Source organism: Doryrhamphus excisus, linkage group LG6 (genome assembly GCF_037039965.1).
Source record: "Doryrhamphus excisus strain RoL-2023G ecotype Guam linkage group LG6, RoL_Dexc_Guam_v1.1, whole genome shotgun sequence".
In the NCBI taxonomy this organism is placed as follows: domain Eukaryota; kingdom Metazoa; phylum Chordata; class Actinopteri; order Syngnathiformes; family Syngnathidae; genus Doryrhamphus; species Doryrhamphus excisus.
The window spans coordinates 11,482,755-11,499,381 of NC_136362.1; the positions used below are offsets into that span (position 1 = coordinate 11,482,755).

Genomic DNA, 16,627 nt, shown 5'->3' on the forward strand with positions numbered 1-16,627 from the left:
AACAGGAAGGTTATAAGTAATGACTTGGCTCAAAAAGTATTTGGCACTCAAAAGGTGGAAAAGCAGAGACGTCAGCTGCTATTTTAGCTTTGTGTATACTTGCTCTCCTCCCTTCCTGTTTCTCCCTCCTTGCCTCCATCCTCATCACACTCACACAAAGGCCTTCAGATGCCCGTGCAGATTATATTCTAGACTGCTGGGTCATTATTACATAGTCACTATGAATGTGGTTCTATGATGCATATTCCTTCCTTTGTGGGTGCGGTTGTGTGTGTGTGTGTGCTTTACCATTTTCATTGGGTGTGTGAGCACCACACCGTAGAGGCGAATGAGGTTCTGGTGGTCCAGAGAGTGCATGGCATTGACCTCACAGATGAAGTCCTCCAGAGCATCAGGTTGGGTGAGCACATCTGTTTTCAGACATTTTACAGCGACGTTAATCTGAAAAGTGGGAAAACAATGCGGTAAGAAAACTGGGTTTATTATAATGAAGGAGCTACTGGCCATTTTGGATGATTTGGACTGATATTTCAGTCCAAATCCCAACTATCCCAACTGTCTTCGGGCGAGAGGCGGGGTACACCCTGGACTGGTGGCCAGCCAATCACAGGGCACATATAGGCAAACAACCATTCACACTCACATTCATACCTATGGACTATTTGGAGTCGCCAATTAACCTAGCATTTTTTTGGAATGTGGGAGGAAACCAGAGTACCCGGAGAAAACCCACGCATGCACGGGGAGAACATGCAAACTCCACACAGAGATGGCCGAGGGTGGAATTGAACCCTGGTCTCCTAGCCGTGAGGTCTGCGCTTTAGCCATATATATTTAGCCTTAATGTTTCAACAATGATACCACAGCATAAAAATGGTCAGTTTACATTATTTTTTTACACCATGAACTGTTTAAATTTTCACATTTGCAACTGAACTGTGCGTGTGCATGGGTTAAATTTCCGGCGAGATGCCTTTTCACTTCCTGGTTGCAGGGCGAGTTCTTATAAAATGCACTTTTTTTGCTTAAAACTGCATCATTTCTATTGTAGAGTTGCATCATCACCTTTTAGTGCCTCTTGTGCAAAAAAAACCACATAAAATATGCATAGATACGTCTTTTTTAGCGAATGACTTCATGAAATGTTACCATATTCCCTGCAGGAGTCAGCCACTCTCCTCTCTTCACGACACCGAAAGATCCATCCCCCAGCTTCTCAAGCAACACCAGGTCCTTTTCAGGGATGAGGCAGGTTAGAGCCTGCTGCTGGCCATCGAGAGGTGCACCTCCAGGGGGCTGCGTGGCCAGGACCCCCTCCATCAGGCCAAGAGGAGGTATGGGAGACATCTTGCGGAAGGAGGAGGCGGGCTGGCCTTGCTGGGAAAAATCTGCTCCGTCTAAACGTTTACCGCTAAAAACCTAGAGGGGAGAGAACAATAAATTGGAAGCTTGAATAAAAACGTATTCCAATGTTATATTACACCAATTTGCACTGTGTGTTTGTATTGTGTGCTGGAAAGCAAATGGGAAAAGTTTCACACCATCATCACACTATCATGACGTGGGTTAAAGCCAATGATGCAAAGACAAACAGTCAACAAAAATACTGAATTCACAGCCCATATGTAAATGGAATGTTTTTGACCCAATCTACATGCAATGCAGTCAGTGAGCAACTATGCATACGGGGCAACTTAAACACACACACACTGGCAACACAACAGGAAATTAACTGAGCTGCAAGGGAAGTGCACATCGGGCAAAGCGCTATTAGATTAAGTGAGCTGAATGGTCGCATGGATGAGGGTTGTTTGATCCCCTAAATTTGATATCGTACAATGTATGTGCTGTGCAGCACAATCATGGGCATACCCAGCACAGTCGTAGTAGTAGATACAGTAGTGCGAAATCTCACTTCCTGATTTCTTATTTTCTTGCAAGTTTGTCACACTGAAGTGTTTCAGATCAACAAATTTAAATATTATATTATAATATTAAAGTCATAATTGAACACAAAATGCTATATGTTTTTATACAAACCTACATGACCTTGTATGAAAAAGTGATTGTCCCCATAAATCTAATAACAGCCGCTCATCTTTGCAGAATTGTTGTCATTCAGCCACATTGGAGGCTTTTCCAGCATGAAGTACCCTTTTAAGGTCATGCCACAGCATCTCAATAGGATTCAGGTCAGGATTTTGACTAGGCCACTCCAAAGTCTTTATTTGGTTTTTGGTGGAATTGCTGGTGTGTTTTGGATCATTGTACTGCTGAAGAACCCAAGTTGGTTTCAAATTGAGGTCACCAACAGATGGCTGGATATTCTCCTTTATCAGAATTCATGCATTAACTTATCACAGCAAGTCTTTCCAGGTCCTTAAAGAGCAAAACAGCCCCAGACCATCACACTACCACCACCATATTTTACTGTTGAGGTCACCAACAGATGGCCGGACATTCTCCTTTATCAGAATTCATGCTTCAATTTATTACAGCAAGTCTTCCAGGTCCTTAAACAGCAAAACAGCCCCAGACCATCACACTACCACCACCATATTTTACTGTTGAGGTCACCAACAGATGGCCAGACATTCTCCTTTATCAGAATTCATGCTTCAATTTATTACAGCAAGTCTTCCAGGTCCTTAAACAGCAAAACAGCCCCAGACCATCACACTACCACCACCATGTTTTACTGTCGGTATGATGTTCTTTTTCTGAAATGTGGCTTTTACATCCAATGTAATGGGACACACACACCTTCCAAAAAGTAATTTTTTTTGTCTCGTCAGAGCACAGAGTGTTTCCCCAAAGGTCTTGGGGATCATCAATATGTTTTCTGGCAAAACTGAGACGTGGCTTAATGTTCTTTTTGCCCTTTAGTGGTTTTGTCATTTTTGCCCTGTGTCTTTCTTATGGTGGTGTCACGGACACTGACCTTAACTAAGGCAAGTGAGGCCTGCAGTTATTTGCCTGTTGCTGTGGGGTCTTTTGTGACCTCTTGGATGAGTCTTGCTGCACTCTTGGAGTCATTTTTGGTTCATTTCGGTTGGCCGGCCACACATAGGAAGGTTCACTGTTCCATGTTTTCACCACTGATGGATAATGGCTCTCACTGCGGTTTGTTAGAGTCCCAAAGCTTTGGAAAATGATTTATAACCTTCTTCAGACTCTTAGAGCTCCATGTAGGTTTTTTTTCTCTCTTTTAGTAGTAAAATGTTTAATTAAAAAACTGCATTTTGTGGTCGGTTGTGTTGTTATTAACTAATACTTAAGATTTGTTTAATGATCTGAAACATTTAAGTGTGATAAACATATGTATGTGCCCTGCGATTGGCTGGTGACCAGTCCAGGGCTCTCACCCAAAGTCAGCTGGGATAGGCTCCAGCATAGATAAGCGGTATAGAAAATGGATGAGTAAGTAACCAGTAACAAACTGATCTGTGAAGCATGTTAGTACAAATTTGAAGAAGTAACTACGTGAGATAGTAAGACAGTGTCACACATCAACAGCTGACATAATACTGTAAACCTTTACAAAAACACATCTCTGACACTGTTGGATTTCAAATAGGAGGCTGAACATTCAAAACATTCTAACAATGGCGAGCAGCACTCGTGTTTGCCCACACAGACGGCGGTGAGGAAGCACATTACTTAAACGGTGCCAGAGGAGGAAACAAGCAGGTGTAATTATAGACAGCAAGAGCTGCTTGCAAATTCTCCTTGTGGTGTATAATCACACACACTCAGCCTTCATTTTAATGCCTGGCACAAGTAAAGGTACTTTTATTTGGACAAATATAACCATGACAACAAAAATATATCATTTTTTTGGCAGTACAATACTGTAGCTATTGATGGAAGTGATCATCAAGAAAACTATGGAAATTTATTGATATCGGTTCTTAAAATTAAAATCTTTTGAGATACTTTTGTTATCATCATTATATCGGTCAAAACAAATGTACTGTTAGTTGTACCACAAGAGTGGTCTAATCATTTTTTGCATGGCTGTAGGTGGAAAAAGCATATTATTATTAGTATGAACTTCAATGTTTGCTCTTTTATTATTTTTATTTTAAAAAAATTCAAAATATTGAAACTTTTTTCATCAGTGTTTTTTAAATTTCCAACTTTTTTCTGTTGTTGTTTTGTTTCTCATAATATTTCAACTTTGAATCATTATTTTAATTCCAATATTCTTTTAATTGTAATATTTGAACTGAAACAACATTTTAAAAAAATAATATTACTCTATTAGTATGAACTTCAATGTTTGCTCTTTCTTTATTATTTTTATTTTAAAGATTTTCAAAATATTTAACCCCAGATTTTCAAAATATTTAACCTTTCTTCTTCTGTGTTTTTTAAATTTCCAACTTTCTTCTGTCGTTGTTTAGTTTCTCATAATATTTCAACTTTTAATCATTATTTTAATTCCAATATTCTTTTAATTGTAATATTTGAATTGAAACAACATTTTTAAAAAAATACCATTACTCTATTAGTATGAACTTCAATGTTTGCTCTCTTTATTATTTTTATTTTAAAGATTTTCAAAATATTTCAACTTTCTTCTTCTGTGTTTGTTTAATTTCCAACTTTCTTCTGTCGTTGTTTTTTTTCTCATAATATTTCAACTTTTAATCATTCTTTTAATTCCAATATATGTAATATTTTAACTGAAACAACATTTTTTTAAAAATAATATTACTCTCCTATAATTACGACTTTTTCTTGTTAAGATTACAAACTTTCCTCAGAATATTTTGACTTTATTCTTGTAAAATTGCTATTTAGTTTTCTTCTTACATGATATTTTTAAAATGAGCAGTGGGAATGTACACTAAACAGCAGTTAAGTACCACAGAATGTATAAAAATCAGTATGTTGAAGTATCTACAAGACATACTTTGTGTAGGAAGTGGCTTTTTTTAGGTGATTTTTTTAGCAGCCACAACCAGACTAATGGTATGTTCACATGAAAGTCCTGCATACTGTGAAAGCACAGAGAAATGACATCATGCATAGATAACACTAGCGCAATCCACCCTAATAAATGTGTTCAAAACACTGTGTGTGTGTGTGTGTGTGTGTCTTTTCTGTCTGCACCTTGCTCATCCAGGACTTGCGCTTGCACATTGCTTTCCTCCTCTTCACAGCCTCCCACAGTCGTCTCTGCCCTTTATGGAGAGAATAACCTCCATTCATTAAGACTGCATAAAGACAGCAGTGAAACACAATTGAGACACCAAGGGTATACGACTAATAGACTACATTTCCGCTAAGAATTATGGCCGTTTTGTGGAGTCGATTGTTGGTTAATCAGGCTATGAGTGGGGATGTGCCCATAGGGACATTGTTTTTTTATTCATTCATCATACTTTCAAGCAATTCAGGCAAAACGCAGTGGTAGTTTGGGACCACTGTAATAAATGGAAAATTCTAACATTAAAAAATTAATGCCTGAAATAAAAGTTACAAAAACCCAAAAATGACTTAAATTTAAAAGAATTAATACACAAAAAAATGTTTTAAAAAAGTTAAAATATAAAAATATAAAACTAAAAAAGTAAAAAAAAAAAAAATAAATGGCTTAGATAAAAGTAAAAAAATTCTATATTATACAAATAAATAAATACGGGTCATGACTTGAAAATAAAAAAAACTAAAATTTAAAAATTTAAAAAATTTAAAAAAATAACTAAAAAGGCTCAGGAGAATGCGCTGCAGAATATATACTTCTAATAGCATAGAAAGTGGCAATGGTTTTCAATATCTTGTTGTAAATGACAAATGACAAGTGGATCACATATTTTCATATTACATAAGTGACTTTACTCCCTTTGTTTTGGTCATACTGATGATTTTTCCAATTTACAGTATGATTTTTTTTTTCTCTTAACCATTTTAACTTAACCAACTGTCTGGCCTAAATAAAAGTAAAGCGATGGAGTAAATACATCATACTACTACTGCAATATTTCAGTGTCTAAAGGAGTAAGACACCTTGCCAGATGGAGAATACCACCACCAATGTGTGATTGAGGAGTGAATGAATAATGACTTCACTTTACTGTGAAGAGCTTTGGATGCCTTGAATTTCTACTGTCTGTCAAACGTTTGCAGCATTTCTTTAGCGATGCATTTTTACTACATGCTCCGTGAAGGCAGACACCATTGCACAGCTCCGTTGATCAGAAGATTAATCAGTCTCTTGCCTATCTCTATGTAAATATGGGACGATAGAAAGTGCTGCACATGACCCGAGAAAAAACAACCTGTTATTGTATATGAAACAAATACTCACCGGGTCGACCCATACCAATCTTCTCAAGGTCTTCATTCTTGACATAGTCGAAATGGGATAACCGTGTGACGTTTAGGTCATCTCTGATTCGCAGGAAGTATTGCTGCAACTGCACTTCGATCAACAGCTCCAGTAGCCATTCTGTCCCTTCCTCACACTGCATGCTAGTGCCAAGTTTCTGCAAAAATCACACACATATATACATCACTCCATTTATAAGATTGTAATAAAATTTTATGAGCATTATTTTTGACACTTCATCATCATCGCATCGAGCTTTCTGTAAGGACTGACATAGGAACATTGAGTCGAGTCTACGGGGCATAAAAGTCATGTTATGCCCCGGTGTAGTAATTAGGCTCTGTGAATGAGGAACTTCCTGTGTGAGGTTACAAGGTTCATAGGACAATGTCAGGAGGGTCATTGCACCCCCACCCCCGGTCATTTCACCATATTAATGGCTACGGTGAAAGGTCACTTCCTATTGCTGAACTACAGTGTGACCCGAAGTCATAAAAATGAGTGCTAAAACTCCATATCCAGAGGAACACACATGTATTGTTCCTTTTTAGTACTCAGGTTCAACACGACAGCGTTCATATTTATCCTTATGAGTGCAGGGGCTCAATCTGCAATGGTTCCTCCAGATGTCCAGAATTGTCCCAGTGGACATGAAACGAGGTTATGTGATATACTTAATATGCTTTTAGCAACGTGTGAACTTGCTATGGAGGGCAAATGAAAATAATACATACGTCATGGTGAGTCTTCTGCAGCATCATGGCTGCACTCTTATCCTGAGAAAGCTGATACAAACAGCATGTTTGCCCTGTCCATGACACGGCTGAGCTGTGTCAGGATGACAGATTGAAATAGTCGACAGTCTAGCATTGGTAAGATTGCAAAGTTTAGGGTTTCCCTGGACTCAATGCCGGGATGCTTATTTTTTGGGGTGGTATTAAGTGGTATTTCGGGCCGTATGGTGGACAAGTGGTTACCATGTAGGCCACACAGTCAGGAGATCGGGAAAACATGGGTTCGATTATCCGCTAGAACATCTCTGTGTGGACTCCAAATTGTCCATAGGTATTAATGTGAGTGTGAATGGTTGTTTGTCTATATGTGCCCTGTGATTGGCTGGCAACCAGTCCAGCGTGTACCCTTGTCTCTCCCCCAAAGACAGCTGGGATAGGCTCCAGCATACCCCTGCAACCCTAGTGAGGATAAGTGGCATAGAAAATGGGCGGATTGAAGTAGTATTTCAGGGTTGGCACACAGCCCGCCACAATTACATTTAGACCGCCAGAGATTCATTTGGTGCAAGAATTTTTTAATAGACCTGGTGATATCTGATGGTTGTCCCTCACATATTAAAACGGTCTATAGTCTATGTGCCCTGTGTTTGGCTAGCGACCAGTCCCACATGTACCCTTGTCTCTCGCCCAAAGACAGCTGGGATAGGCTCCAGCATACCCCCAGTGAGGATAAGTGGCATAGAAAATTGATGGATGGAAGTAGTATCTCAGGGTTTTTAGGCCCGCCACAATTACATTTGGACCGCCGCAGATTCATTTGGTGCAATATTTTTTTTTAATAGACCTGATGATATCTGATGGTTGTCCCTCACAGTAACATATTAAAACGGTCTATAGTCTCTATGTGCCCTGTGATTGGCTGGCGACCAGTCCAGCGTGTACCCTTGCCTCTCATCGAAAGACAGCTGGGATAGGCTCCAGCATACCCCTAGTGAGGATAAGTGGCATACAAAATTGATGGATGGAAGTAGTATCTCAGGGTTTTTAGGCCCGCCACAATTACATTTAGACCGCCAGAGATTCATTTGGTGCAAGAATTTTTTAATAGACCTGGTGATATCTGATGGTTGTCCCTCACATATTAAAACGGTCTATAGTCTATGTGCCCTGTGATTGGCTAGCGACCAGTCCCACATGTACCCTTGTCTCTCGCCCAAAGACAGCTGGGATAGGCTCCAGCATACCCCCAGTGAGGATAAGTGGCATAGAAAATTGATGGATGGAAGTAGTATCTCAGGGTTTTTAGGCCCGCCACAATTACATTTGGACCGCCGCAGATTCATTTGGTGCAATATTTTTTTTTTTAATAGACCTGATGATATCTGATGGTTGTCCCTCACAGTAACATATTAAAACGGTCTATAGTCTCTATGTGCCCTGTGATTGGCTGGCGACCAGTCCAGCGTGTACCCTTGCCTCTCATCGAAAGACAGCTGGGATAGGCTCCAGCATACCCCTAGTGAGGATAAGTGGCATACAAAATTGATGGATGGAAGTAGTATCTCAGGGTTTTTAGGCCCGTCACAATTACATTTAGACCGCCACAGATTCATTTGGTGCAAGATTTTTTTAATAGACCTGGTGATATCTGATGGTTGTCCCTCACATATTAAAACGGTCTATAGTCTATGTGCCCTGTGATTGGCTAGCGACCAGTCCCACATGTACCCTTGTCTCTCGCCCAAAGACAGCTGGGATAGGCTCCAGCATACCCCCAGTGAGGATAAGTGGCATAGAAAATTGATGGATGGAAGTAGTATCTCAGGGTTTTTAGGCCCGCCACAATTACATTTGGACCGCCACAGATTCATTTGGTGCAATTTTTTTTTTAAATAGACCTGATGAAGGAAGAGGAAGAGGGCGGGATATAGTATGTTTGAACCCCATTGCAGTACCTAGCTATGACAGGCTGAGCAATAATAAACCAACACCCGTAAGTCAACAACGTTATGTTCAGTTGTTTAAAAACATGAGCTTTTATGACGAAAAACCAAAAAGCTCAATTTTAACCATCGCTCAGTTTATTGTCATGGCCAATTATGGAAACTAGACGATGAAGTTTGTCTATGATAGGTATGTATTACGTTCCAGCTGGGACTTTAAGATGGTCAGCAGCGCGACTCGAGCATCAAAAGTGTATTATTTGATTCTTAAGAAATTATTGTCTGAAATTGATTGCTAAGTACTATAATTTCTGACTATGGAGCGCGGTATGTAACATATAACGGTATCAACATCCACGTACAGTAGATATCCGCCATGGCACAATTCCTGCAAGGAATTCAAGAATCTGAAGAAATTTCTCAACCTTGATGGAATGTTAACTCCATAAGATAACCTCATCGTTGTTTGCTCACTGATGTCATAAGTTCAACATGTGGAAACCTTTTCTGACACGGGTCTCTCAGAATGCTTAATGTATGCACTCATAGTGTAGTCCACTGTAAAGCATTCAGCCTGAGTTACTGCCGTTTTCCCCTACAAGGAAGCCTCCGGTATGACCTGCTTACGCAGTTACATGTATGTGTTAGTTCACCACAGCGGAAAAAGATGCAACTCTGCTTCCTCCCAGGCCCCCTTTACACACAAGTGTCACATCAGGGCGACGAATATGGGTTCCGTATTTTGTCAGATCATGCACAACAGTCACATTATATCACCTTGTACTTCGGTACGAGGTGCATTACAAAAAAAACAAACCTTAAACCAGGGGTCTCAAACACGCGGCCCGCGGGCCAAATGTGGCCCGCAGGACACTAGTTTGATGCCCCCGCCTTGATATGAAAGTTTAATGTTAGTGCGGCCCGCGCAAGTTTGATATGGATGCTGTATGGTATCATGTACCCAGAAAATATTAATACGTTTGATTAATGTTCATGTTAAAGGTTAAATAACTGTCAATAGTTATCCTCCCTATCCATGTGGAAGTGGTAAGTTTTTGGCTATTTAAGTTTAAAGGAAATAACTTGAAGGGTACTGTTTAGGTCGCTGGCTCTCTAGTTTGCGAGTTAGCATGTGTCTCAAGACCCTGCAGTTGCGCAATATGTTGTAAATAAAAAAAGTATAAATGTGACTATAGTCGTGTTTTGTCATGTCTACAGGGCTCTAATAATGCTTTGTTCATTTTAATCTGGAAAAAATAATTTGTCTACCCACCAACTATATGTGGTTTCTTAACTTTTTATTATTTGCAGTTTTATTATTATTATTATATTTATTTATTACTGATTGATTGATTTTCTTTATTCTTGATTTGTTTATTTATTTTTCATCTTATTTTGTGCAGAAAAATAAAAATTAAGATATTTGAGAACAGTGGAATGTTTTATCAAAGCTTTTATTGTAGAAAATCGGAACCAAAGCACTGAAAAAGTTTGTATATTTTTCTGTTTTTAATAAATGCGTTTTTTTTTTTTTTGAAAACCTGATGCGGCCCAGCCTTGCCCAGACCCTAGCTCCAGTGGCCCCCAGGTAAATTGAGTTTGAGACCCCTGCCTTAAACTGTATTATGGAAAGCAGGAAGTGAACAAATGTAACAGTTACTGATTGTAAAAGTACCAGATGGAGGGGTAGGATTTAATAAGCTTTGCTTCTTCCTACTCTTTTTGGACATGTGGAACTGTGAACTGATTATGTAAGTAAAGTAAAATTAAATACAATTAAATAAAACTAAATAAAATAAAATACTTAAACTATATTAGGAAAGCAAGAAGTGAACAAATGTGGAACTGTGAACTGATTATGTGATGCATTCAATTGTAATCTGATGCATGTTCAAATGAAATACAACCATTACCATTACCATTATTTTAAAGGTCGCCCACTATGGCTTTTAATGATATCTGTTGGTATGAGCACACAAGCATGAGCACCATGTGTAATGCTAGCATTGTACTGCTAGTCTTGTTAGCATTTGTGTCTGTTCATGTTCAAATGAAATAAAACCATTACCATTACCATGTGATATAAATCGGTCTACTATTCTTCATGTATATTGAATAATTAAAAACGTTTCCTTTAATAATGTAAAAGCCAAGACTTTTGGCGAGACCTTATACAAAATTACATACACATGACAAAAATACACCAGGTATTCCTTATAATAGCAGAGAAATGCACACATTGTGTCACAGACATATACTGTGGGAGTCTGCAGGCCAAAGTCATGACCTGTATCAGCTCTATTCAGCTCTGACATCCCCGCTGCAATAACAACAACTCCCCCAGTGGATAGCCTCGGTCCAGCTGCATACACAGTCTGACAGGCGTACACATAATCCTTACTAAAACTGTCAAAACAGAAAAACAAAGTCCCTCCGAATGTTCAATTGAAACTTACTCGATACACATGAAAGTGTGCCAGGAAGGGGAATGCCTTTTTCAGCTTGTCAAAGCGCCGCATCCTGAATTCCTCAGTTCACTTATGAGCAAAAAAATGTGCTCAAACGTGGATGCTTGTCATTAGAATTAGAAAGCATTAGAACCACTGGAAAAGCATGCAGGCGCTCTCCCCGCATCTGAGGAAATGGGTACACCAACTCCCTATGTAGTTTTGAACCCAAAAGCGGGGCAAAGAACGTCTTAAGATCCTTGGAGCGATTCTACAACATTCCATGGCAGGCCAATCCCTATTAAAGTCCGGTCTTTAGCTTTAGCTCCGTCACGTTGGCAAAGAGGCACTTCAGTGGACAAAAAAAAAAGAGGTCCTGCAGAGTCAGAGCTATGTGTTCACACGACACAGTAATGAGCCAATGATCCAAACTCTGCAGAACTTGAAATGAATCACTCCTCCCTCTGCTCTCTCTCTCTCTCTCTCTCTCTCTCTCTCTCTGTAAACCTCAGACTCCCCCATTGCTTGTCGTCGCGCTGTGTCTTGTTTGCTTTTCCATCCTTCCATCCAGCGTGGGGCTAAAAATAGGCGTGCCTTTCTCCCTTGTTCAATCACCCTCCAGTCATCCGGTCAGCACAGACTTGAGATGTGCAGCCAGTCGGGAATCTCTGATTTCATTTTCATCACCTTCTTCAGCAAGGGAATCATCATTCATTCATTCATTCATTTTCTATCGCTTTTCCTCACAAGGGCGGCGGGGGTGCTGGAGCCTATCCCAGCTGTCTTCAGGCAAGAGGCGGGGTACACCCTGGACTGGTCACCAGCCAATCACAGGGCACATATAGACAAACAACCATTCACACTCACATTCATACCTATGGACAATTTGGAGTCGCCAATTAACCTAGCATGTTTTTGGAATGTGGGAGGAAACCGGAGTACCCGGAGAAAACCCACGCATGCACGGGGGAGAACATGCAAACTCCAACACAGACATGGTCGAGGGTGGAATTGAACCCTGGTCTCCTAGTTGTGAGGTCTGCGCGCTAACCACTAGACCGCCGTGCCATCCTGGAATCATCATGATACTGGAAAAAAAAACGACCATAGGATCATGCTATGCTTCAGATGATCATCAATGAACCGCAGATCTCGGGTGGCCGGCAGCACTCATGCAGCCCCAGACCATGACGTGACACAAATTGTATTTATACTTGACCTAAATTTTCACACAGAAAAATGTCTACTTGTACTAACTACATTTACTAAAACACAATTACAAGGCAGAAGAAGCATTCAACTAGTGAATGTAATGTTGTATTTTGGCCACTAGGTGTCAGTGTTTCATGAGAGGCGCCAGAACAAGAATTTCATGTTTAAATTATCACACAAAAGGCACAGTAATAATAACCATAATAATAAAACAGGATACTGTTGGTGACATAACCCACCACAAGCTAAAACTGAACCCTGAACCTCCAACGTCACTTCCTGTCCTCCACACATCTGTCCGCCCGCTACTAAGGTCCGCCAGGGAACACATTTACTGTGACACACAAAAGCCCGGAGGTTTATTTACATCATAACTTACTTCTGTTATGTCTACTATATTGGGTAACATGAGTGTAAAGCAGGGCGGCAGGGCGGTCGAGTGGTTAGTGCACAGAGACCAGGGTTCAATTCCACACTCGGCCATCTCTGTGTGGAGTTTGCATGTTCTCCCCGTGGATGCGTGGGTTTTCTCCGGGTACTCCGGTTTCCTCCCACATTCCAAAAACATGCTAGGTTAATTGGCGACTCCAAATTGTCCATAGGTATGAATGTGAGTGTGAATGGTTGTTTGTCTATATATGCCCTGTGATTGGCTGGCCACCAGTCCAGGATGTACCCCGCCTCTCGCCCGAAGACAGCTGGGATAGGCTCCAGCACCCCTGTGACCCTCGTGAGGATAAGCAGTAGAAAATGAATGAATGAATGAATGAGTGTAAAGCCATCTAAAGCCGCCATTAAGCTACGTTCACACCGACGCCGAATCGATGGCGAATTAAATCGGCGAGCAAAGTGGCGGCAAAGCGTAACAAAGCTTAATGAAAGCGTAAAGACCGTAATACAGCGTAAGAAAGGTTTGAGCAATTCGGGACATTCTGCAAGAGCGCCAAAAATTTTTAAACTGTTTAAAAATTTGAGGCGATCTGTCACGAATTGCGTAAAGCGGGGAGAGCGTATTAAAGCTTATCAAAGCGTCACAAAGCTTATCAAAGTTTTGCTCAAAGCGTAGGAAAGCTTAACAGAGCTTGGTTCAAAGGATCAATGGATCTGCTGCATCTTTATATATTGTTATATATTGTATATTGGAAATTACACGACTGCGATCGCTGACAAGCTTTTTATTGCACAACAATAATACTGGCTACTGTCGGCCGTAACCACGCCGTTGCAACCATCGCCAGCAACACAACAGTACTTCCTCCACCAGACACGCCCCCAGCCCCTGGTGCATTCACAGTCACCCGGAACAGTCGGACACCCAAGAGCACAACGTCAACATGAATACGTCAGGGTCGCTACAATATGCTCTGGTTCAGAGGCGGGATGCAGTCGGGATCTCGAACTTTTCCATTGCGTAACAGAGCTTAACAGAGCCTATCAATGCACAAGAGAGCTTGATAATCGTATCAGAGCGCACCAAAGCTTATCAATGAGTATTAAAGCATATCAAAGTGTGATTTAAAGCGTAACAAATCAATCGGCATCAAAGCGTGAGTTGCCGTAGCAATTCGGGAAATAATTTGTTGCCTAAAGCGGGAAGGAATTTCGTATCAGAGCTTATCAGAGCTTAAACATATCTGAGGAGATTGTGAGATTTTTTGAAAAATGACGCCGAATTCGTCGCCGATTCAAAGTGCGACATTCGGCGTTGGTGTGAACGTAGCTTTACAACACATTGATGAGATTGAATAGCCACTGCAGGAAGTCAGAAAGTTCGCTGTCAAAGGAACTCCTAATGTATGAGTCTACTGTATGTCTAGTGTGTCTTATTTTCCCTGATTATATCAACTATATTGGGTAATAGAAATGCACCAAGGACTATAGGGGTGTTATTTCATGTCTAGAGAGCTCTAATGGAACGAATTAATCACAATAAAGGAGGGATGGCTGACTGTATGTCTATTCTGGTGGTTGCAGTTTGCACAGACCAACCATTGCAGCCTGATGACATTGTGCTGTGCTGTGCTGTGGACTTCCAGGATTTTTCTCAGCGCTCCTCACCCACTTCTTCCGCCCACCCTCCTCCTGTCAAGTCAGTCAGTGTAGTGCAGAGCAATGTGCGGTGCAGAGGACAGAGGCTTTATGGTATTCCACCCCAGAGGAGCATTTGATCCCAAGCCAAAGGGTCACATTCAACTGCAGGAGGGAGAGCTTGTTTCCTGTGATGCAATTGCCCCCCCCACACAAACACACACAAACATACACACACACACACCCGGCCTTCTCCCTCCTTATCTTACACATGGAGATTCCATTGTGAACAGACTTATGGAGAAGAAAAACAAAATAATTTCTCATCAAAGTTCTAGAATTGTATGATTATAGATCATACAATGTATTCTATACATAATCTAGCCCATGGAAGCCTGAATAATATGGAATGGTTTTTCCATATTAGGAAGGAAGGATTTATGGCAAATGCTTTTTTTGTATATCCTGATTTGTACTACTTCATTATCCGTAATATTTCCCTCTGCTCCCAAGTTTCCCTATCTCCCCAGGGTCTAACTGACCAATTGCATTTTCTTCTGTATTTGGTGCTGCCTTTTATTTCCTGCCACTAATCCTTCAAAAATACTCTCTCTCTCTCTCTCTCCCACTTGGCTGATCATAAACAAATCCTTTACCAGCTGCTTTTTAACAGCAGCATGCTTCCTATCAGTCTGCCTTCTGGGATTGCTGTGGACATTTTAGCATTATTTTCTTAGTCCATGAATCAGAAGCAGTCAGGAGATCTGGGTTTGAATCTCCATTGGGCATCTCCGTGTGGAGTTTGTATGATCTTCCTGTGCGTGGGTTTTACTCCGGGTACTCTGGTTTCCGCCCACATTCCAAAAATACATGCATTAATTGTCGACTCATATGGATGCAAGTGTGAATAATTGTTTGTCTACATGTGATTAACTGGCAACCAAGTCAGCTGGGATAGGCTCCAGCATACCCCCATCAACCCTAGGGAGGATACACAGCATTAAAAAATGGATGGATTAATCTGAAGCTTGTTGGTTTGGGTTAATCAAGTCATCGATTAAGCTGTAGACAGACCAAATCAGTTAGTGGTTTAGGGTGCAACATATCAGAAAAGACGCAAAAATGTTTGTTTATTTTCCGATATTAAAGTCGATGTGCGTAAATATTACGTTTGGCATAAAACACAAAGGACTGCGTTCATAAACAACTAAAGAAATTACATTAATATTCACATTTGAGAGGCTGAAATCAGACGATACCAAAATAGAAATCCAATACCAAAATAGTAATCAATTAATTGTTGCAGCTGTATTTATAACAGTTATATAATTGTATAACAATTGATAACTAATCATTTTGGTTATGTTTACGTATACAGCATAAATAAATCATGGCTGTGCTGCCTGTGTTCATGGAAATGCCATACATTTTGGTAAATTTGTGTTATATTTATGTAATATTATATAAATCTAAAATACTCATAACGAAGTAAAAAAAACATTTGAAACCCATTCAAACTTCAATTTTTGATCTAGTAACTTTTGACTATTTAGGCACGTCAACATTTATCTTCCAGCCTTTTTTTTACATAACACACTTTTTTTTAACATAACACTTCTTATTTTTTAATTTTGTTGCTGCTTCCGTCACTCATTGTATCTTATTTTTTGTACAGATAGTATTACTAATAAATAAAAAAAAAAAAATTCAGATGGGAATTCCATCTGGGCCTCTTCGGGCTCGCCACTTAGCTAATTAGAGGTGGTTAATTACACAGGATGTGAAAGGACGAGAAAAAAAATAAAGACCCTCCCCTTCATCATGTGAGTTGTTATTTCATTAAGTTGTCTGTCTGGTCAGGAAGGAATGTATCATGGTAAAGCTTCTTTGTGGAGGCGGGGCTACTAGTACAGCATGTTTACAGTC

General features: G+C 40.2%; 1 protein-coding gene across 3 annotated transcripts in view; it reads right to left on the minus strand.

Annotated features, from left to right (window-relative positions):
- tnk2b (tyrosine kinase, non-receptor, 2b) overlaps positions 1-16,627 on the minus strand; it is a 52,819-nt gene that overhangs the window by 16,554 nt on the left and 19,638 nt on the right. For all 3 annotated transcript variants that reach the window (XM_078791418.1, XM_078791416.1, XM_078791417.1), the window contains 4 exons: positions 6,317-6,494; positions 5,119-5,189; positions 1,150-1,419; positions 289-441 (listed from right to left, as the gene is read on the minus strand). In XM_078791418.1, coding sequence (XP_078647544.1) covers positions 289-441; positions 1,150-1,419; positions 5,119-5,189; positions 6,317-6,479 — 657 coding nt within the window. In that variant the 5' untranslated portion in view covers positions 6,480-6,494. The remainder of the gene's footprint in view (positions 1-288; positions 442-1,149; positions 1,420-5,118; positions 5,190-6,316; positions 6,495-16,627) is intronic.